Source organism: Triturus cristatus, chromosome 8 (genome assembly GCF_964204655.1).
Source record: "Triturus cristatus chromosome 8, aTriCri1.1, whole genome shotgun sequence".
NCBI lineage: Eukaryota > Metazoa > Chordata > Amphibia > Caudata > Salamandridae > Triturus > Triturus cristatus.
This window is the reverse complement of record NC_140591.1, coordinates 393,647,200-393,670,352: the sequence shown is the minus strand read 5'-3', so window position 1 is coordinate 393,670,352 and position 23,153 is coordinate 393,647,200. Positions and strand designations below refer to the sequence as shown.

At 44.1% G+C, this 23,153-nt stretch overlaps 1 protein-coding gene across 1 annotated transcript in view; it reads right to left on the bottom strand.

Moving 5' to 3' along the window:
- FREM2 (FRAS1 related extracellular matrix 2) overlaps window positions 1–23,153 on the bottom strand; it is a 583,269-nt gene that overhangs the window by 55,766 nt on the left and 504,350 nt on the right. The window contains exons 17-18 of the mRNA XM_085621760.1: window positions 19,082–19,274; window positions 2,998–3,102 (exon numbers count right to left, since the gene is read on the bottom strand). Coding sequence (XP_085477886.1) covers window positions 2,998–3,102; window positions 19,082–19,274 — 298 coding nt within the window. The remainder of the gene's footprint in view (window positions 1–2,997; window positions 3,103–19,081; window positions 19,275–23,153) is intronic.

The window sequence follows — 23,153 nt, the reverse complement described above, 5'->3', positions numbered from 1 at the left end:
CAGATTAATGGATTTCTTTTACAGCTGCTAATGAAGACTAATATAGATATCAGAGCAGTTATTGCCTGTTTAGTATTTTTGGGGTTGCTCATTCTTTTTATATTGCATCGAATTAGACTAATTTGTAGGATGAACTTTGTATTAGTGTCTATGTATTCTTTCAACCTCATCATGAGGTGCTTGTATGTTCAGTTATTTTTGGCTTTGTAATAAAACCCCTAAACTGGAATTCGGAGTCAGTGACCCTTTCCGAGTCTTACTTGATTGGTTCATGTTAGTTAGTTGTAAATGGATTGGTTTTCTCCCCTTTACACTTTTCAGCAGGTAATAAAGATCCAGTCGACTGAGGATTCTTAGTGAGGTTTTATAGTAGAATTCGGCGATATCAGAAGCACTGCAACATGTTGTCAGGTGGGCAGTTCCTAATGAGGGTATATCAAGCTACATTGTGCTAGACGTCCCCAAGCCTCAAGGGCCAGAGATATGCAATTCACAACACCCACTTCCTTCTATGCTTATACTTTTGATTATAGCGTTAAAACGACATTTTGCTACTGGTACCATGTGCAATTTGTTATCCACTCAAATATATTACACTGTGTTGGATAGTTGAAAACAGTAATATTATGGGGTTAACACAGCAACAAGAAAAATGCTTCTAGCTCTGTGATAATACTGGGAATGTTGCCCAGCACCCTGCAAAATGTGTGCACAAGAGAAAAGATCTGCACAACTGCATGACATTTAATATAGCTGTGGGTTTTTCAATACAAGCCATAACAATTTGAGCACCCTACCAAGTGTAGCATCTTCCTCAGTCCTGGAGTATGCAAATAGATTATGCCACACATGGGAGCTGCGGTTGAGTATATCCTTATTCTCCAATGCTCATTCACAAACTGCACATCATGTCATACTTCCCAGAACCACAGCCTAACACAAATCAAGTAGTTCCTGTTCAGAGTCCACCTAGAACCACCAGGATCCTAGTGCGCAAAGCATCAATAAGCTAAATATACAAAAAGCCTCTGAGACACATCAAAGACGATAGCAATGAGATCGCCAAGCAGCGTGTGAACCAGCACATGCCCTAGATAGAACTCTTGAGGTGGCTACAAGGTTTGGCAAACAATGGGACCTGGGATAGCTAAAGAGAAGAGTACAGAGTGAGGTGAAGCAAGGTGCCTTGCTTAAAAATCAGTAACTGAGCTCCCAAGTGGGCCAAATAACATATGTTTACGTTTCTCTCTTTTTTTGGCTGATTGTGCTTCCATCTGAGCAAACGCAAGGGAGGACCCCGGATAACAAGGTGCCATCCAACTTCTGAAGAAGAGGCTGGGAAACCACAGTGGAAGAAGCCACATGTTTGAATAAACCACGCTTTATGGATTTGGGCTCTAGCTCACTTTATGTTTATCGACAAAAGTACTTTGGACAATTATTAAAGGTTCATAACCTCACTTGAGCCCGCCGCTGAGAGAGGCAGAGAGACCCGCTACTTTATTTGTGAATATATATATATATGTATATATATAGAGAGTTTTTTTTCATGGAAAAAAACAAAGGTTACACAGACGTTATAGTTAGGCTGACATTTCACTAATACAAAACCATGGAAATTCAGCCGTTATAGTTAGCTGAACTAACTATACCTCAGGCACTGCAATGCACTGCTGATGACATCGCATATTACATCACTCATGACATGGTAACGGCTGAATTTCTCTGGTTTTGTACGAGTGAAAAGTTAGCCTACATGTAAAGTCTGTGTAACCTTTGGATTTTTCTGTGATTTTCTGAGGTTTTTTGAAATGCTAATTCCTAACTATAACTTCCCCGAAACCTGTGTTTTTTTCAGTGAATTTCTAAGGTTTTTATATGCTAATTTCTAACTATAATGTCCCAAAAATCTGTGTTTTTTTCAGTGAATTTCTATTTTTTTTTAACTAGCAGTCACGTCTGCAGAGTGGTAGTGAAAGGGGGCTGGGCCTCCAACAAGCGCTCAGGAATTCAGCAGCGTAGGACTTACAGGAGGTGCCAGGAGGGCTTCTTGGCCCCTATGGGCCCTCAGGAGTAAAGTGGACATAATTCCCCAACCAGTAGTGTGCCAGGATGCCTATTTGCAGAGTGCTGGAGAAAGTGGGGCATGGCTACCAAAGACCTCTCAGCAATCCCACTGTGTGGTACTTACTGGAGGTAACAGGAGGGGTAGTTAGTCCCCAAGGACGTAAAACTACCCCTCCTATTACCTCCAGTAAGTCCCACACAGCAGTATTGCTAAGTTCTGATAAGCCACGCCCACTTTGTCCAGCACTCTGCAAACGCGCCTCCTGTCGTGCTCTTGGTTGGGAGATGTAGTCTTCTTTCCTCCTGGTAGTCCTTAGGGGCCAAATAGCCTACCTGTTACCTCCAGTAAGCCCCACAAAGTAGGATTGCTGAGAGCTGGTCACAGGCCACACACCCTTTCTCCACCACTCTGCAAACATGCCTCCTTGTGCACTGCTGCTTGGGGTTTGAAGTCTACTTTACTCCCGAGACCCTCAAGAGGCAAGGGGAACTCATCACCCCACCAGCAGTGCGCAGAGAGGCGGGTTTGCAGAGTGGTGAAAAGAGGGGCATGGCCTGTATGTCAATAAAGCCATTTCGTGACCTTCTCTTTCCATTCCATTCCATTTCCTTTTTCCATTCTATGAATAACTTGCTCCGCTTTGATATGGAAATAACCTGCTCATTTTCTGTGTAAAACATACGAACCACGGTTGTACAATTAATTTGAATCTCTCCCAGCAAAAATGTACAGTCGTCAAGAAATGTCATGGCGTTTGTAGTCTTGAGTAATTTTTGTCTCTTCGACATTGCATTCATGCAAATGTTTATAGTGATCTTGCATAAAAAGATATATTTCTTTCAAATATATCACTCAGTCAATTTTGGAAGCAGATAACGAAATACAATATTGAGAAAATAGAGCTAATACTAAATTTGAGTCTTCCTTACCTGAATGGGACATCACAAACAGACCATGGAACCGAGACTCTGTCTTAAAATTGACAACTAGGCGGCCTTCATCACTGATACGCATGCTTGTCGGATAGAGGGAGCCTGTGAGCAGAAGGCAAGACACTCAATTATTCAATAAAATAAATTGAAATATTAGCAACAAGTGGAAGGAACAATTATCAAGTACAATCATCCAAAATAAAATGTTACTGTACGTTAAATGCATCCAATTTAGTGCACAAAATGATGGGCGTTGTCAAATAATACAAAAATTCAAAACTGCCATCAACCTGCAACTGAGAGCAATTAAAAGAGGAGACCACTGTAACCACAATAATATAAACAAACAAATGAAAGCTAACTAAGAGACAGCAGTGATAACACATCAATGGGCAAACACAAGGTTAACACCCTTGAAAATGAGGTACATTCTGGTTGAGAGAAAGACCACTCCCATACAAAGGACACAAATGTAATGGATGGAATGCATGAATTGATCTACACCGCTTTCATTTGCTCACTGTGCCATGATGGAAAACAACCATCTATATAAATAGCAGTCTTAAGTCTTTGCCACACCCTATAGGGGGCAATCCAGCCAGAGGGACACTCTTTGAATGAGAATACAAACAACCCTAGACCATCCTTCTGGGGGTTCATCGGTGAGGTGCATTTTAGTCCTCATGCAATTACACCATGCATGAAGGGGGGCGGGTGGGCATGCGGGCACACACATACACACACACACACTTTTACCATCCAAGTAAATACATATAGGGAAGAACTAACTGAATAAGTATCCTTGTCAGAGTCTAGCGGTGAATTAGTGTGTAAAATACAGAATAACAATCTTTTTATGCTCACAGACATACACTCAACTACAAACTGGCACCTGGACACCAGTAGACTGATATCACGAGTATACCACTTTCAGATGCTTTCAATCACTTCATAAATGCATAAACATTGCCAAATCCTAAAAATGACGCAGCTAATCCCAATCACGTGGACATATCATTGAAAAACAAGACGTGAAGTCTACAGTCTTCTGTAAAAAATGGTAATTGTACATAAAGTTATTTATCACATTTTCTAAAGATGTTGATATAAAAACAGGGCACACTTTGTTTTGTTTTTGTCGTGGTTTACAGTCTGCCGCGCCATACAAAAATGTACTGGGATCTGTTATCTTTAAAAAGCTATTTCCTTTCCTGAAATGTAGATGTCTTCGTTATTCTTTGATCAGACACAGTGGAGAGGGCACTTTAAACTATCAAATGGAGCCCGCGTCAGGAAAGAATGCAGGTGGAATCTGCACATCCTGCGGCCACCTTCTCCCTTAGCTTTCGATCCATCACTTCGGAGCGACCACCGCCATGATGGATCAACTGGGCGGAGTCAGGGGAAACATGGACGAGCATGGGCTTGTAAGTAACATAGGGTATACTTAAACAGTTTGGCGGGAGGGACACGCCTCAAGATGGGGGCGGATCTCCCGTCTGCCACATTACAAGTGGCACAGGCTGTGATGCCCTTGCAATGCAGTGGATGGGACATTCGCCATGTTTGTGATGGAGTATTCCGTAAACCAAAGTTTAAATAAACCCCACAGTTTCTGAAAAGCAAAATGTAAAGATGGCGCCTGAAAATCAGCAACACACATGCTGAAACCAAAATGTGAAATGTATATACAAAGGATAAACTGTAGCCATTGTTTAGAAGACGCAATGCGGGGAGTTCATACAATGCAGGAAAAGACGGGAAAGGGTGTTTTGTTAAAGCTGGCTTCCAAAGAGTAGTGTGTGGAATTTCATTACCACAAAGTGTTTCCAGACAAAATGAGCGAGGCAATGAACGTGACATGAGTATTCCTGAACACTGTATTAATGCTTCGTAGGCTATGGGCTCATCGTTCTTATGGAGGGCTATGAAATGTACGTATTTAGGCTGGAGAAAAAGTCGCACGCTTCCGCATCAGGGCGGAGCTAAACCTTGCTCGAAGAGCTGCAGAACACTGCACAAGGCGTCAGATGATGTCTGTGTCCGCGTCAGCCGATATTACAGGCTCATTTAATGTCACCGCGCCTTTAAAATGGATCTCGGATAGTCTGACTAAGATCACAGAGGCATTCCGTCTGTCTACAGTTTTGCCCCATATTTTTTCCTGAATGGACTTTTGGAGTTTAGGCCTCTGCTGTGGCCAGCTGTCCAGGCCGTCGCATATTTGTGCTCAGTTAAAACTGTGTTAGACTCTCCCTTCAGTGCAGTCCATGTTAACATGAAGCTGGATTCCCACGTTGACAGGTTAATCGGATATTACGGAAAGTGCCAAATATTAATAAGGATCCTATTGTAAGCTATATTTACTAGTGGAGTTTACCTTCTCCCCTCACTTATGTGGTTTGCATTGTACTTCTGGGGTAGTGGAGTGGGGGCAGTGGTTAATTTGTAAAAATATAAGTGCCGGGGCTCTCGCCAGGAGGTAGCTTGCGCCAGCCCATTTCTCATGTTAGCGCTGCCTAAAATAGAACCACCATGAACGTGGGGAAAGTATGTGGCGTAATGGCCAGAGATGCCGACTTTGTAGTGGGGGTTTGAGTCTCTGGTCGGCTCAACATCCTCGTTCTGGGCAAATGACTATCTCCTCGTGCATAAATGTCCTTAATTGGTGCTCATGAAAAAAACCGGTGCTGATCACCGAAAACCACCAGCTCAAATTAAGCAATTACCAAAGGCTTTCTCTCAATATGCACATTGTCAGTGCGCACCTTGATGCTGTCCTGCCCACCGTGGTAAAAATCAGAACACCCCCTTCTGTTCCCTCTGCCGAACTGCCATTGAAGGGCACTGCACACAGAGAATAACAGCATTCTCATGATTTCCCGCACTGTAGGGTCGCCAGCTTCACTCTACCGTTTCAGATCATAAATTCTGAATATTTAATGCTAGAAACACTGCGTTTTCTGCAATCTATTTTATTGCCTGCACACTTTAGGCGTCTTGCTCGTTTAAAAAGCTATTTTCTTTACAAAGAATATGCCTCTGGCTGAACAATCGTGCTTACTGACTTTTTTTTATAACTGTGACTTATTGATTGTTGACAACTGGGGCATACTAGTGCTTAAGGCTGGTGAATGTGTCTTACTGTGACTGGAAATAAGCGAACAACGTCGAAACTCAATGTATTTTCTACCCTCAGACCTACACAGCCTCCTGCTTCTCTGTGACAATACTAAGATGCACCACATAATGGCACGTATAACAATAAAAACACAAGGAATCTAATAGAGCTAGTAATGATGGTAATAATAAACACAAGTACAACGATAATGACAATCTAGTTTACCAAGCACTGCGTCACATGTTGAGTCTCTTCCTGGCACTTCTGAGGCACCCTCTTGTTTTCTGGCGCTACATGGCTACTCATTGTGGTGAAGTTCACAATGCCGCAGTCGTCATTGCGGTACTGGCAGCGGAGCAGCATGTCCTCCATGTTGTGTCCGGTGCGCTGGAAGAAGTCCCACATGCTGAAGGATTTGTTGTGGAGTGATCCGGGGGAGTTGTTGGCAATGCCCAGGGCCTTCAAGTAGTCACCGTACCTCTCCTCATCCTCTAAGCCCAGGAGCTGGTCAGCCCACAGCACGTCTATTTTGGTGATGGCCGACTTGCGGAACCGGTTGTGGTTGCAGATAGTGATAGCAGGAAAGGCCATCATGGTGCTCTCTTTCTCGTCGAGCGTGGTGACGTGGTGGAACTCAGAGTAGCACTGTGGCTCTTGTTACTTTTAAGAAGCAAGTAAATCCAATATATAAAAATTATACCTGTATTATTTGCGGGCACTGGTGCTCATATATATTCACTTCTGCTGGATGTTATATAATATTGTAACACGTTTATTGGCAATCCTGCACACTTCCAGCATGCCGTGCCCCAGCTCAGCCAAAAGCCCGCCCTCGGCCATTCTTCAACAGAAATTAAACAATGTTCCATGAAAGGCATACGCAAGCAGCTGGCGTGACATCCCTAACGTGATGATGACGCTCTTTCAGTATTCGTGGACCAGGGTGGGACTTACTTTGAGGACGTACCAGGCAGCAGCCACAAGAGGAGAGCAGAAATTAATTTTAATAAATACCGGGCCATCGATCTGCCGGAGGAGAAAAATAATATAGACCTGGCCCGGTGAAATAAGTGCCGGTGATGAGCACCAGAAAGCGCCGGCACAAATTAAGCACTGAGTGGGACAATTTACGTACAATTTTATGTCAAGGCACAGAGGCCAAAATTATGCATACCTCTTTATTGCCACTCAACACAGCATCTTTAGCAATGACAAAGTTGGTGGCACCACCTAATAACTCATGCAGAAGGAAACAAGACTTGAAGAGAACAGAAAGACTTTTTTTCTGATGGTAAGAACAAAAACATATTTACCTACTGGAGGAAATACAGAACAGCTACAATTTCAGCCCGAAACCTAGCTGTAGGGCTTGCTCTAAAAATGGAGGGAAATAGCTCCCTGAACAAACAAAGAGAAATATTTGGTTGCAGTCTGATGTGCACAAACTGCACTGCCTGCTGGTGCACAAGGCTCCTGGAAACACACATGCATGAAAGATAAAAGATACTGAAATCAGAGGGAACCCTGTCGGACACTTTATGATTAATTGGTGGATTGCTGAAAATGCACCTTTACTAGTTGTGGGAAGTCGGGTTTCAATTAGATGATGGTCACTGGAACCATTTAAGGAAAAAGTACCATAAGTGAACACTGACGAGGACTTAGTGGACCAAGGTGCTTCTGATTGGTCTCAGATATCACATGTTTTGCTCTGAGACTTTTTTACTCCATAATGTCTGGTGATAAAGACATTAAGTCAGAGGTATCCAAAAGAGGGCTCATATTATATACATCTGCCATGAAGACTTGTTTCTAACGCCAGTAGCTCTAGAAAAACAAGCATTGGCATAGCCAATAGGTCTCGCCTTTGGGACCTAATAAGTTTTGAGTTATGCAGCACAATATCCTTGGTGCAACAACATCAAGTGTTGCATGGCTAAACACTTATACGGTCCCGAAGGTGAGCCCTATTGGCTATGCCATTGCTTATTTCTCCCGAAGCTAATACCACTATGGACAAAGGAGCCAGCACAGTGCCAATCTTTAAATTACTCTATAAGAACATTATGCATTATGATTATATAATACAAGTTTTTTACGTTGATAAAATAAAAGAAAACTAAATATTCTAATGGGTGTGGTGTTATTACTCCCTTGATAATGGTTAATACCATTCAACATCCTTGACGTGCTTCAACATCCTACGCATACTACGGAAGATCTTCTGGTGGATCCCCACAGAGACCAGGAAGACCGTCACCCAGGCCCTCGTCACCAGCCGACTGGACTACGGTAACGCCCTCTACGCCGGTACCACCGCCAAGCTCCAGAAGAGACTCCAGCGGATCCAGAACGCCTCAGCCAGACTCATCCTCGACATCCCACGATCCAGCCACATCTCCGGACATCTGAGAGACCTTCACTGGCTCCCCGTCAACAAGAGAATCACCTTCCGCCTCCTCACCCACGCACACAAAGCCCTACACGACCAAGGCCCGAGCTACCTCAACAGCCGAGTCAACTTCTACGCTCCCACACGCCACCTCCGATCAGCCAACCACGCCCTCGCCGCCGTCCCCCGCATCCGAAGAGCGACTACAGGAGGAAGGTCCTTCTCCTACCTGGCCGCCAAGACCTGGAACTCCCTCCCGACCGACCTGCGCCTGACCCAAGACCACCTCTCCTTCAGGAAGAAGCTGAAGACCTGGCTATTCGAGCAGTAGCGGCACCCCTCCCCCCCCCCAGCGCCTTGAGACCCTACGGGTATGTAGCGCGCTTTATAAGTGTCACTGATTGAATACGAATACAGGAATCTCAAATTGAAAGCATTTCACAGACTTCCGGCACCAGTGTTAGAAATGCACAACGTTAAATCAAATACAACAAGCTGAACGGAATCCCACAGTGATGCTGTCCACATAAATAATTACAGTCCGCAGTACACCGAGGTGCCAAAAATCACCAAGAAATTGCAGCAACTGCATAAAAAAGGCACAAGAGAGACGCTCCCATCTAAACCCCAAGGCACACATCCAGCCAGCATAGCCAACATTTGGATTTTCCACTAGCTACCTAAACAAAAACAAATTTAAGTTTAATATTTTCACGCTGACTCATAACGCGTCTTAGGTCGCTGAGAACTCATGCTATTCAGGGAACAGCCGACGTGAAAGCTCCTTGACAGGTCCTTCCGTCTGAGTGAGCAGCACCTGTTGAACTGACCACCTGAGTGCTGCAACGTCTATGCGAATAAAGGGCAGTCTCTGGGCCCAGAGCTTCATATATGGCTCAACCTATCTGGGAACTTGAGCACAAGGAAGACAATGCCAAGTGTAGACATTTGTAAATGACTCCTCTGTTTAAACAAGCATGCGTCATCTTAAATGGCACAGCAAGGAATAGCAGAATGCAGCGAAATGGAATGCCACATTTTCTTATTACAGTTGATTCGTAATGTCAGAAATAGTCTGTAACGAGAAAACCGAAGCTAGGTGTTCGTGTATGCTTGTTTCAGGTATTCGAAGACCGTACAACATAGTTATGCACACAAATCCTTTCTTTAAAAGGGTAACTGGTGGACATGCGCCTCAAATACGGATTGTAAAGGAATCCCTAATATAAATGACATTAAAAAGAGAAAAAAACAAAGCGGAAATCTAAGTATTTTATTTACAAGCTAGCTATTCACCAGTACCTTGACTATTTAAATCTCGTCCAGGAGGGGCATTCTAATAAAAAAGGTATGCAGAAATAAGCCACCTCTGTTCATTTCTTGCTAGGTGGGGATGGTTTTCTGACACTTTCATTCACTTCGTACTTCTTAAACTGTGTGTGGACTAGAATTCTCGGACTTCCCGTGGCTGGCAATTAATTTTACAATAACAGAAAGGCAATTCACAAAATGAACACTGGAGGTCAGTGTTAGCTCTAAGAAAATCTTGGTAACACACGCAGAGAGAAAATATAAATATGCATTCCTTTACTTCGAAAGGTTATAGGTTTATTCGAAGCAATGTGGGTACCCGTAATCAATGTTTTCATTTTGGCGGGGGAGGGGCAGAGCGAGGCGTTTGGGAGAGCAAGGCTTAATGAGCCATGAAAGCCACATGGCGGCTGCGTGCGTGCACGCACTCGTGAACGCAAGCTTGAGGCCAGGTAAAGATTGTGGTAGCACTTTGAAAAGCCACTAACTAAATGTCTCGCAGAGCAGCGCATGCGCTAGCTCAGCGAGACCTAAAAATGGTTATACTCCCAAGACTGCTTTACTTTTTTACAAATTTACCGATAATAATCCCATCACACATTTTTAAATCACTAAACATGCTCCTATTGGAACTAATGTGGGGTAAAGGGCGTATGAGGGTGGGACTGGTGAAACTTCAGCTGGCCACAGATTGGGGAGGACTGGGGGTCGCCGACTTCAAGGCATATTGCTATGTGTGCCAACTCCAATGGCTATCGCACTCGATAGCAGGACGACACTTGCAGGAAATAGGGATATCACAGAAAACATGGGAAAGTGGCACGCGCCATACCCTGCTGTTGGCCAAAGGGAAGCCCTTGTGGACAGCTCCGCTGCTAGTAAAGGTGGCTGTTGCCTACTGGTTGAAAGATATTCACTACACTAATAGCCTGCCTCCCTATGCTCCTAATATCCCTCTACTGGGGATCCCTACACCATCCAGAATAGTTACTTCCAGAAGTCTGACCAAATGGCCGGAAGAGGGAGTTACCACAATTGGGATGTTGTTTGTAGATAACACTTTAATGGACCATGAAGATTTTGTCAGGGAGCAAGGGGTTGCAAATTTGCTATATCTCCTCCATGCTAGCATAAGCCGATATGTTAAAAATACCTGGTCACCGGATGGTACGGAACATAAGACACATGATTTAGTAAACATGCTATATCTCATGGGCAATGGGGGACACTTAACTAGATGGTTGTATAGAGGTATTCATACACATGCGGCAATCCTGCTCCATGAGCTAAGAGACAAGTGGCCTGATGATATTGGATGTGTACTGTCAGATAAGGAATGGGAGCGAATACTAGAACACCCTAAGAAAATATTTTGTAATTCCAAGTTTAAATTAATCCAATACATGTTCTTACATAGAGCGCACTTGACTCTGCACAGGTTGAGCAAGATGTTCCCGGGCACAGCAGATATATATCCCAGATGTCACCACAACCAGCTTACTTCACATGACATGGGCATGCCCTCAACTAACCCCGTTTTGGACAACGGTACTCAACATTCTTAGTGAGGTAGCGTTGGTTACAGGAGGGAATACAATCAAATACTGCTTACTCGGGTTATGCAAAAAGCGCAAGAAACAGGGAGTGCAGGCTAGGTTTGCCAATCTGATGATACTTCTGGCGAAACGACCAATTGCGATGCGTTGGAAGTCTGCATTACCCCCAACGGCTTTGGCTTGGCATGGTGAGGTTGTTCGTTGGGGGAGGGCTGAAAGTAAGGAAATCAGGAGGGAGGAAAACAGAGGCTTGTGAAAGAATCTGATTGTGTTGGAATGGGACGCGATTTTGGAGTTGTTTGTAACTACTGAATCTTTGTTGCATTGAGATTCTACATCACTTCAAGGCTGTATAGTATAATTATAGACTCTATAACCAACAGACCCCACACAATTCCTACGGAACTGTAATATGTAACTTTGTAGGCTGAGTGCTTGGAATTATGTGCCGGTACATGTCTTGTCTGCCGTTCCTGAAGCTAAGTTTGCACAGCAGTGAGTCTGGGATTTCTGTAGTCAATTGACATTGGGAGTGGGTGGGATTACTTGACGATGAGGCAGGTACTTCTGAAAATGCAGTAATGTAACTGTATTGAAAATAACTTGCTGAACTGCTAAAAGCATATTTATTTTACTGCTACTGTATCATTTATGATCTGTCGGAATGTTCCTTTCGTTCTTTTAGTTTGAAAACTCAATAAAATATGATTTTTTTAAAAATGTAGACCTTTTCCTGATGCAGTAATAACATGCTCACACATGCTTCTAAGGCAGGTGTGGCGTGGCTGTATTTTTGTTGAGGCTAGTAATGAGCTGAGGCTTCTAAAGACACCTAGACTCAGGTGAATCCCACAAGGATACATCAGGAGAGCAAGTGTCTTAATCCTTGATGAGGTGCAGCTTTACCCCGTGGATCATAACATCTTTATGATTTACTTTGTTTTTATTTGCTTCTCAATTTATCATGCAGCTTGCTTGGATCAGATGATAGGTCAACCAGGCTGGCTTGTGGTGGGGTATTTATTTATAGCCTGGGCAGGGTGGTTTCATGCTTGACCGGGACATTTCTGGTCACCTTAGCAACTCGCAAGGAATAAGGCACAGAGAATACCAGTTTCACATAGATCTAAAAGAGGGCATTTGCAGCATTTCAAAAAGCGTGTTCTTTTGCTGGGGGTTGAGCCAGTGACTTACGTGGCCATTACCAACCTTCCATGTCAGCTCTTTACTCTACTGGTCGGTGTGCCTTTGGGGTCATAGAGGCTGCAGTCTGCGCCAGGGGCCCAAGTTATGGCCTGGTTGCCCAGAGCATCTCCCTGGCGGAATTCTTTTGCTCAGAGGTGGGGCTCATATTAGGTCCGGAAGGATTGGGAGTGCCAGGGGGACCTGGTAGAAAGGGCAACTATGGGGCTAATTTACAAGCCCCTTGCGCTGCTGGTTCGTCATTTTTTCCCATGTTAAAATTGATGCACTGGAGGCGCAAGGGGGCTTGTTAATAAGCACTTATGAGTTCCCCAAAAACTTTTGAGGCCCAATTTGTAGTTTTGGGGTAGAGAATATCATCTCAGGCTGTATTTATTAACATAAAAATATTTAATCAACTTCTTAACATCACACTTATTTACAAGTTTGTTACACAATTTGATTTCCCGAATACATTATCAGCTAGACATGAAGTTTTCTACAAATTTGATCCTACCGATCAAATTGTAGAGATCCTCATGTGTATCTGACAATGCCCCCTGTTGCCTCCAGGCCTAGGGATAAAAGCAGGGGGGCACATGGTGTGCCCCCCTGGGTACATGCACCCCCTGTTCCTGCACGGCATGGACCTCACAGACCATGCCATGCAGGAACGGGCTTTGGCACTCCCATTGGGTGACTTTCTAATAGGCACCACCCGCCAGACCAGGAGAAAACTCCTAATGTGGCGGGCAGCCGGTGGTCGAGTTTGGTGGTGTGGAAGTGGGGTGCCGGTGTAGCAGCCCACTCTCACACTGCCAAACTCGTAATCAGGTCATAAGTGTGCTATGTGATGCTAAGAATCTGATGAGATATGTTTATGTTAATAAATACGACTTGGGATAATACTCAGTAACCAAAAACAACAAATTGGGTCTCAGGCTGTCATTTAATGTAGCAGGTTCAAAAGGGGCTGGGATCAGTGGCATAGCAAGGAGGGGGTGGGCGGTCCACCCCTGGCAGCATGAGTTCTTGGTGCAGCGGCCTACCACCTGCTCTTACCTGCGGCGGTCGCGGAGTGGCAAAAACAGGGAGCATCAGCAACCAACCCCCATCCCGCTCTTACCTACTGCCATCGCAGGGCAGCAAACGCAGGGACCACCATGGGCAGCAAAAGATCTAGCTACTCCACTGCTGGAATGTGATCTGGGTCAGAGACAATTGACATGCACCCTCCATATGGAAGCGTCAAGGCCTGATGGAAAGAGGATTTCAGTGACTTGAAACATCTGTTTTTGTCAGGCTGCCACCGGCCCTGTCCTACCAGACATTAGCCTTGCAAAATTGCACCTTTTCTCTTCATCCACGTGCCCTTCTGGAGTATGCCCGGCTAGTTCATCATACGATGAACAGCTTTAAAGTTCACTTTTTTCTCTGGCTACACAAGAGTACCCAAAAGTCAACATACATTTATTGTAACTTGGATATATACAGGCTTCATTACTGGGACCCGAGGCCCATCGGCCGCCGGGATGTTCTTCAGAGGGTAATTTCCATATTGTCCCTTGGAAAAACATCTGTCTCTCGAGGCAAATATGCAACGTGCGGGCACCGATTGAGAAGTAGATGCGGGTCTTGTTTGTAACTGTATCATTATGCAAAGCACTTCAAGCGGCGCCACACGCTTCCCTGTGCACCCTGGCCTGTCGCGTGCATGGGATGTGCGTCGTCAGCTCTCAGCCCATGTGTTTCTGTAGGGAACGGGCCGGGGGCAGGCAGGGGTGCTTGGCGCGCGGATTTTAAAAGATAGAAAGCCCTGATGTTGATTTGTACCCCATGACAGAATAGGTGACTAGAATGTTATGATAGAGATCTGTGCAGCGTTGCATTGCACTAAAATGACCTCGCAGCGCTGCCCGAGATGAATCTCATTGAAAGTGCCTGTTGGTTGTAAGGGGTGTATAAACACATTAATCGAACGAAAAGCAGAAGAAGTGACCCCTGGGCACATCTACCCGCCCTTCATCACCACGAAATCCCACCTAGAACTGTATTGGTAGCACAAAAGCACCTGTGTCAGCAATGTATGCTCGTGCAAATTTGTAAGACCTGACAGATAGTCAGCGGCTCAAAGATTCCCAACACCTATGATATATGTGCATTGCAGCCAGCTTTTGCCTGGTTACCCTGTAATTCTAGCAGCACAGCCGCCGCCGGGGTCACAGGCTTGTTATCAGCTGTGGACTTCAGCACAAAACCATCAGCGATCGGGGGCGCGCAAGGCACTACACGAGGCCACCCCCGCCATTCAGGTTGAGCCCAGGCCTTTATCCAAATGTTTACTCGCGTGAGGAGGAGGCGCGAGGCTAGAATAAGATGGGCTGATAATACAGGACAGAAGACTGGGGAGCGGGGTGTGCTCGGAGCATTGACCCCCTGCGCTGTAACCAGCATGCGGCATTTGTACACCCACCAGTGTGTCAGTGGGGGCACCGGGTGAGGCTGAGCCCCACACACACTCGAACCCCCTGCTCGCGTGGCTCAGAGGTGCACCTGGGCATAGGGCTTGGGGAAGACTCTTTGTACGGCACAGACCCCCTCGGAAGGGAGTGTGCATGAGGGGAGGCAAGGAGGTCGGCCTGGCTCAATAAAACAAGCTTGCGTGGCAGCAGGGGAGAGGAGGGGGGCCTGCGCGATTCACTTGCGGGAGCGATAATTGCTACCATATGGTGGCGCTCGCTCCCGCAAGTGAATCTCCACACGTGCACGCGTTGCCATTGAAGGCAATGGAACGAGTGCACGGTTGTGGGTGAAAAAGGAGACCGATGGCTAAAGGTCTCTTCCTATGCAGCACATGCGCGCTGCGTAGGCGAGACCTAATGATGAGATCAAGAGAAGGTAGATCTCACATCAAGCATCAATGCGCTGTGCATCAGCCATTGAAGGGGCCTGAATCCAACACTGAGCTTTTTGCACCATATGCCCAGAGATCACATAGGGCTCTAGTACAGATAAATCCAGAGTCTTGTAGGCCCCTTGAGATATACCTTCCACATTGGTGGTCCTGCTCGAAGAATTATTGTTTCCCAAAAAAGATTTTAAGCTCAAACCTAAAAACTGTGAACAGGCAAAACATAAACTTGAGTCCAACTATGTTCATTATCGGATTGACATAGCGTGGTCCCTTGGTAGCAGCAGAACTCCATTAAAACACAAAGGAGAGGTTTAGAGGCCACAGGGCAGCCTGCAACATTGGTAGAGGCCACTGCCTCAAGGCAGATGTCCATCCATCACATTTAGAGATGAGGCCTGCCTGGTGGGGATCTCTTTGATAAAAGTTGCTCCGTTGCACTGGTGCAACCACTCTTTGTCACCGATCTGTGGTAAGTGGGTCCCATGTTTTTGGCACACATAGCACTTTATTTTGCTTCTCAGAAACAGACCTGGTGCGGATTGGGCCACTGTTTGTTTGCTTTCCTTGCCTGGATTAGCCATGGCTTCCACCTTCGTCAGATTGAATGGGGGAAACAAACTAGCATGACGACGGTCTGCAGCCCCAAAAGTATTTGTTTTATATATATCTTACTCACAGGTTCACATGGAGCAAAAAAGGCTCTTATTACTGTCAAACTAATTGGAAGACGTTTAAAAATTACTTGAGTAGAACACGCTGAAGCACAATTCAGGTGCACCGAAAGCAATGATTGTGATGCAAAAAATTCACTGAGGTTTCAAACTTATGAAACATTTCCAATTTGTGTTGGAATGTTATGAAAATCACTGGTTTTTAAATGACCCAAACCTATTAATTAATTGTGATTCATGGGAGTAGAGAAAAAGACAGCTTATCTGCTTTACTACTTTTTAGGCTGTGCACATTTCTGTAAATTGAGATCCTCTTTGAATCGATCAATGTCATTCTGTTTAAAACACTCATTGCTTCATATGAGGACTGTCTACCTTGATTGATAAAGAAAGATTCATCTATTGCAAAGCATTCATTCTTTAATTCTTTGAGTTTATGCACTTACATCAGTAAGGTTCTTTCATACAATTCACGCTGACTAAGATGGCCAGGATGCATTTCAAAATTGCTTGCATGACACATGAAGTCCTACACCATAATACTCCTTCCTACCTGTCCCAGAAACAGACCCTTTCAAGTGGAAACAGATTCCCCACAAGTACAAGCAACTTACTTCTCAAGCAACAAATATATAAGAAAAAGAAAACCTACAACCGATCCTTCTCTGAAATGGCCCCAAACATTTGGAACTCTCTCCCTACTGAGATCAGATGCAACCCATCCACATCCCCTTCAGGAAAGAAGCAAACAAATTTCTCTCCAACAAATTCCTCTCTCACTGAGGACTTGACCACGGCCTTCTCTCTGTTTAGACTCTGCCCTCCATGGAGGAGGTGTGGCACCGCGGCCAGAGCTACTGACTCCGAAATCTGGGGAGCACGGTTCGATCCCCGGCGCCGGCAGTAGATTAGCCCAGCACCGCACCATGTAACTCTGGGCAACAGCTTGCTTAATCTTCCCGACGGCCTCCAGCGCCTAGAAACCCTTACGGGTGATTGTTTGCGCTTTACAAATGTGGATTATTATTATCATCTGTACGCTGCCTCCTGCCACTCCGTAATTTGCCTGAGCCCTGGATTTACGTTACACTGCACTCCTCATGTAATCTATACGAAACTACCTCTGGAAAACTGTGCTTTTTGACTCTCCCCATCCTTACGTCTCCCTTCCTCAACTACCTCAGAGCTTTTATGTTCTCTATCATTCGTATTTTTCTTGGACTTACTGTCGCTATGCACTTTCACACACATTTTGTGTAACTCTGGTGCTGGCTGCTTCTTACTTACGTAACACACTGTATTTCGTCTACTCCTTTCTTACAGTTGCACTTATTTTTATTTGCTCTCTATGTTCCTCAAGTTTCTGCCATTGTGCCTACTCTGTAAAGTGCTAGTTTTATGATCTTAAGTGCTATGTTGCCATGCTTGTTCACTACCTTGGGGAAATACTGTACACCTACTCTCCCTACCCTTGCTACTCCCTATTATATCTACCTCAGAACTTTACATCCTCACATCTCTCTGTCTATCGGATTCTACTTATATATAATGTTGATATATATTTTTATTTATACTTCATATATAACCCGGGCACTTGCTGCTACTTTGCCTACATATCCCATTGTATGTCGGTTTCCCTTTTTACAGCTACTATATATTTTTTTTATCTTTTCTCGATGTACCTCATGTTATTGTTGTTGTGCTTACTCTGTAAAGTGCTCTGATACCTTCAGGTCTAGATCAGCCTATTAAAAACCTCACAAATAAATAAATAAATAAAGCTCTTGTACTTTGGCCAAATCCATTACAGATCTATTTGCCTCGACATGCAACGAGCAAAGACTCCAAGGCCTCCAAGGGCGAGGGAAGGACAAGTGCTGCCAACTGCAGACATTAAACGTGGCTCGTCCTGTGGCCTTCCGTTCGGACACTCGTGTTGCCTCTTTGATCTTTTAACCAAAGACCGCAGTTGCAGTCGGTGCTAGTAGTACCAAAGGGTGAACCAGGGTTAGTGTGTGTGACCCTGGGCAACCCCTAAGTAAAAAGGGAGATGAGAAAAGTCTGACTGTTAAAGGAAAGAAGTGAAGGACCTACTTCTCAAAGCCAACCACCACACCACTCCACTCTTCCAGGGTGTCCCCTAACCTTAACCCATGTATGTTACCTCTAGCCCATCTGATCAAGGAAAGGGGGTACTCTGGTAGATGTTTGCCGACGGCCTCCAGATTCACCTAAGCAAAATAGCCTGTCTTTCTGTCTTTTGGCAATCAACCACTGCATGTAAGCAAACATTGCTGTGATACAAGCGAGATCTTAGCTGCAGATGAAAGCTCCTAATATCTCACTGGGTGTTTAATTGCCCACCCAACAAGGTCAACCACGCACCCTAGTCGCAGTGGCACAAAAAGCCGGGTGCCCCTTTAATTATCAGCTGTCTTTTGTCCTACAAATACACTCCATAGTGAAATCTGCTATTTTACGTGTATATGCGTGATCAAAAATCTAACAGTCAAACATCACACACTACTCATACAGGTCCCATGCTGGTTACACTGCAATACTGTTTGGCAGTATTTCGAAAAATGTCCCAAAAATTATTGAAAATAGCTCTATCAACTTTATCTGTAGTCAAAGGAAAAACTAACCAGCAATTGACTAAAGATGCCACCAGGCCTGGCAGACCAGCGATCACCCGGTTCAACACAGAACCCTTTGATCTGGAGAGCAATCAATGGGCAATGACAACCTCCACCAACAAGTTAATAATTTATATATAACTTTGTTTTTGGCAATGAAAGAGGGCTTACGCTGCTTAAGGTAGTTTTTTTTAAAGGTGTCTGAAATATAAAAATAAGTAGTGATAAAATAACATAGTAATTAATAATGACTAAAATAAAACCATACAAAGCAACCTCTTAATTCCGACAGACTAACCTTGCATCTCTGCCTCTGGAGGGCTGCCGATCCCATCCTTCCACAAGATGGCAGTGTCGTACACAAAAGTCAACCGAAGCTCAGACTGCAGGTCAAAGTGCTGCCAGCCGCCCACACCGACCGGGGAGTGGAAAACGTATGATACGTACAAGGGAACCCGCAGGGTCACGTAGGATTGCACAAGGTTTAGGACCTACAAACAGAAAAGGAATGTCTTTAATCGGAGGAACACAAGCATAAACAGTGCCTGTGTCAGAAATGCTGCCTCAGCAACTGCCCAGAAAGAACAGCACTTCTCGAAGATTATCTGCGGGAGCGAGCATGCCCCTTGCAAGAAGCATGTGAGAGATAAAACACTGACTGCAGCAACATGCAAAGGAATGACTCACAGGTGAATTCAAGTTTAATGCAGATATAATTTCATGAGACAAGTGTCCGTATTTATCATCCTTTTTATCACAGAACGTGTTTACTGTGGGCGTGTTTCCTATGCCTGTTGTGTCAGTCAGTCAAATATTCTTTATTCGGTTTATACGACCATAAAAGTTGTTTACAAATGCATGAAATAAAATCAAACAGGAATAGGAAAGACATTACATATTTAACACCAGCTATGTACTGGCCATATAAAACAATCTAAAAATCATTAGAAACATTCAAGATGAACAAAGATAATCATAGCAGTGCAGGATTACAGATTTCAATCAATAATACAGGATGTAAATTCATGTACATTGCGTTAAAACTACACAGAATAGCAAATGAGGGCTGAGTAAAGCAGTACATATATGCAGAGAAAATCATATTAAAAATTATTAAACATTAAAAATAAAGTGCCAATGTGCGACCTGAGAGTGCAATCTTAGTAACATCCTCACAAAATGTCATGCTGCCAAAACTGTGCATCTTACATGTGACCTTTGTTACGCAGGCTTTATGTAGCTATTATCATGAAACGCTATGTGATATATTTTAAAAGTCATTTCCCTACTAGATTCCTTAATCGCATTGCAGCAGAAATGAATTTGTATATCATTAGACATATATATTCTGTTTTGAGAAGCTGGAGAGAATACAAAGCCGGCCTGCATTTTCGGATATTCAGAGCCCTTAATAATGGAATAATGATTTCTTTCCATGGTTCAGAGCATAACTGACAGTTCAAAAGAAAATGCAGCATTATCTGAGGTGAGTTGGAGTCACATGGACGTGAGTCAAGGAGGGAGTCACAATATACTTTCCTGGGATAGGAGACCAATAGATGAGCAATGCTGAACCTAAATCTAGTTATTGTGCCAGCTAAGCTGACGCTAGCCATGACTTTAGAATTTTTACCTAACTAGTTCCCCTTTTCCAGCCTTGATCTGAACAGTTACAGTGCACTGGATACCAAAGCATGTCTCCCTTGTGCTTACATATATTCACTGAATGACTTAGTCAAAACAGAGCTAGGGTTAAGCCCCTTTGTGTGCACTGGGACCATTTCTCTGACCAGAATAGACTTCGGTATCTGTATCACTTTCCCCGCAGTACAGCAAAAGAATGTACACAGTGATGTCAGCGATTATGGCAGTGATGAGGTGATGTATGCTGCAACCCGCGACAACAGTGGCCATCAGTTGTGTGTTGTGGGAGTTGGCTGCCCACAGTCAGTTGGGCGCAGCTGGTGTTGGCCACCAACAAATGGGTTGGCCACAGGAAACTCTTGGATGTGGTATGTGGTCACAAAATCACTCAAAAACCAAAGGTTTAACGGAAGTTATGTTGGCTTTGGTAATACCACATCAAATATTGTTTATAAAACCCTCGGAAATTCACTTAGAAGTATAGTTAAAGTGCAGTCATGGCTACAAATTAAAACAGAAAAACCACAGAAATTTGCAATTTACCCATGAGAAGACAATCTAACACACACAACAGTCATGCAAACCATAACTCACACACCAAATACAATGCTTAAGACATCACAAAATGTATACCAACAAATAAGAACATTGAACAGCAAAATCTTCAAACCGATACTCAAAAAACTCAAACCAATAAATAATACCACATTCACAGAAGTCTCTTTCACAGGATAAGGTTAATGTGATATGTAATGTCATCTGTCAAACTATTTACAATATATGTAATAGTATCTGTCGTATTAAGGGTGAGGTCATGAGCATTACATTTGGTGTGTGAGTTTTGGTGTGCATTGCTGCTATGCAAGTTTGGAAAGTGGTCCTAACCATAAAGTGCAAATATCAGTGGGCTTTCCATTTTGATTTGTAGCCATAACTGCACTTCAACAGTGGTTTTAAAGGGGACATATACATATGTCAATCAATCAATCAATCAGTCTTTATTCGATTTAAAAATACAATCATAAAAGACACAAACATAATACCTAAAAACATACATTTCAATAAATACATTAAAATACCTTATTAAAAGAGCCTTGTTAAAAAAAACATTAAACACTTCAATGGACTGACGTATAGTAATAAAAAGATTTTTGGATTAAAATTGTCCCTGGTGCAACTTAGAAGTAGGGAAAACCCAAACACTGAATTCATTAGGGACCATCAAGGGTGCGCTTAATTGATTTTCTCCGCAATGCCCATGCCCAGCCCAGGTATTTTGCCAATGCGACAGAGACTAATGTCAAAGAGCTAGTGCGCAAAATGCGTAAAGCTACAGCGCTGCTCCTTGTGCCGAGGGATCTACACATTGGTGTAAGCCAAACATGCCTTGGAATAGCAAATGCCGGGCAGACAAACAGAAAGTGGGGAGATGTTTCGATCGCAGCCCCACATGCAGGGCACTGCAGTTCCGAGTTCATGGCCCACCTTCCAGTCAAAAATCTAAGAGGCAAAGAACCAGCTCTAAACTGGAAATAGAGTTTCCTGTCGCCCACATTAGTCACCCCATCCCAGTATTGTTCAAGATTGGGGGAATCTTTGAACTCCAAAAAGTTCCCAGACATCCCTGTTGCTTTACTCAGTACCTGGGAATCTATTCTTTCCCAGTATGCTATTTTAAGAGAACTTTTTGATGGAAACTGGGCAGAAGCTGGGTCGGTCCACATCCCTTCCATACCCATGTCTTTTAAAGACGCATGTAAGTTCTTCAGCCACTCAATTTTGTGAAAAACATCAGATTTTATAATGTCATTCAGGCCCTTGGCATAGTGGGAAAGTTCAGGAGTAGTCCAAAGCCTCCGCCAGTATAAAACCGGACGGAGTCTTGCAATATCCTTAATGGACCTCCTGCCCAGATCATACCTAAGTGGGATCAAAGGGGTGCTCTGGGGAAGACCAGTAATCCTACGCAGGAATTTGTGCTCCACATTTATCAAAGTCGCTAGCTGATCAAAGCCCCAAAGTTCCGCCCCATAGAGGACAGAGTTTAGGGCCTTTGCTTCGTAAACTTGCAAAACCGGGCTTATTGGTTTTGTGAATGACCTACTAAATTCCCTGGTCAAAGCACCAGTTGTCTGCTTAAATCGTAGGGAGGCCATTTCAAGATGTCTGCGCCAATTATTATTATTTGAAATTTGCAATCCAAGATACGTAAAATTGGTCACTAATTCTAAGGGTTGCCCATTCATGAACACTCTTTTCCATTGGAAGCTGCTATGAGGGTTAAAGGCCATAAACTTCGTTTTTGCCACATTAACCTCTAAACCATGATCAAGGCAAAACTCATCAAACAGGCGAAGGGCTTTTTGCAGACCATTAGATGTTCTGGATACGATAAGCGTATCATCTGCAAACAATAATATGGGGATGGAAACACCAGCCAACCTTGGAGCGTCGGTATTAGCAGAGAGCATAAGTTCAACTATCCCATTGATATAAAGTGAGAAGAGCGTGGGTGCCATAGTACAACCTTGTCTCACACCACGCTCAACCGGGAACTCAGATGTGTCTTCTCCCGCTCCACCCCACTGTATCCTAGCATAGTTAGACTCGTGCAGACGCATCACCATAGTCAGGATTTCTTTGGGGAGACCTAGCCTCTCTAGGACTGCCCACAGCCGGTGTCGTGGTACAAGATCGAAGGCAGCCCTTAAGTCAACAAAAGCTAC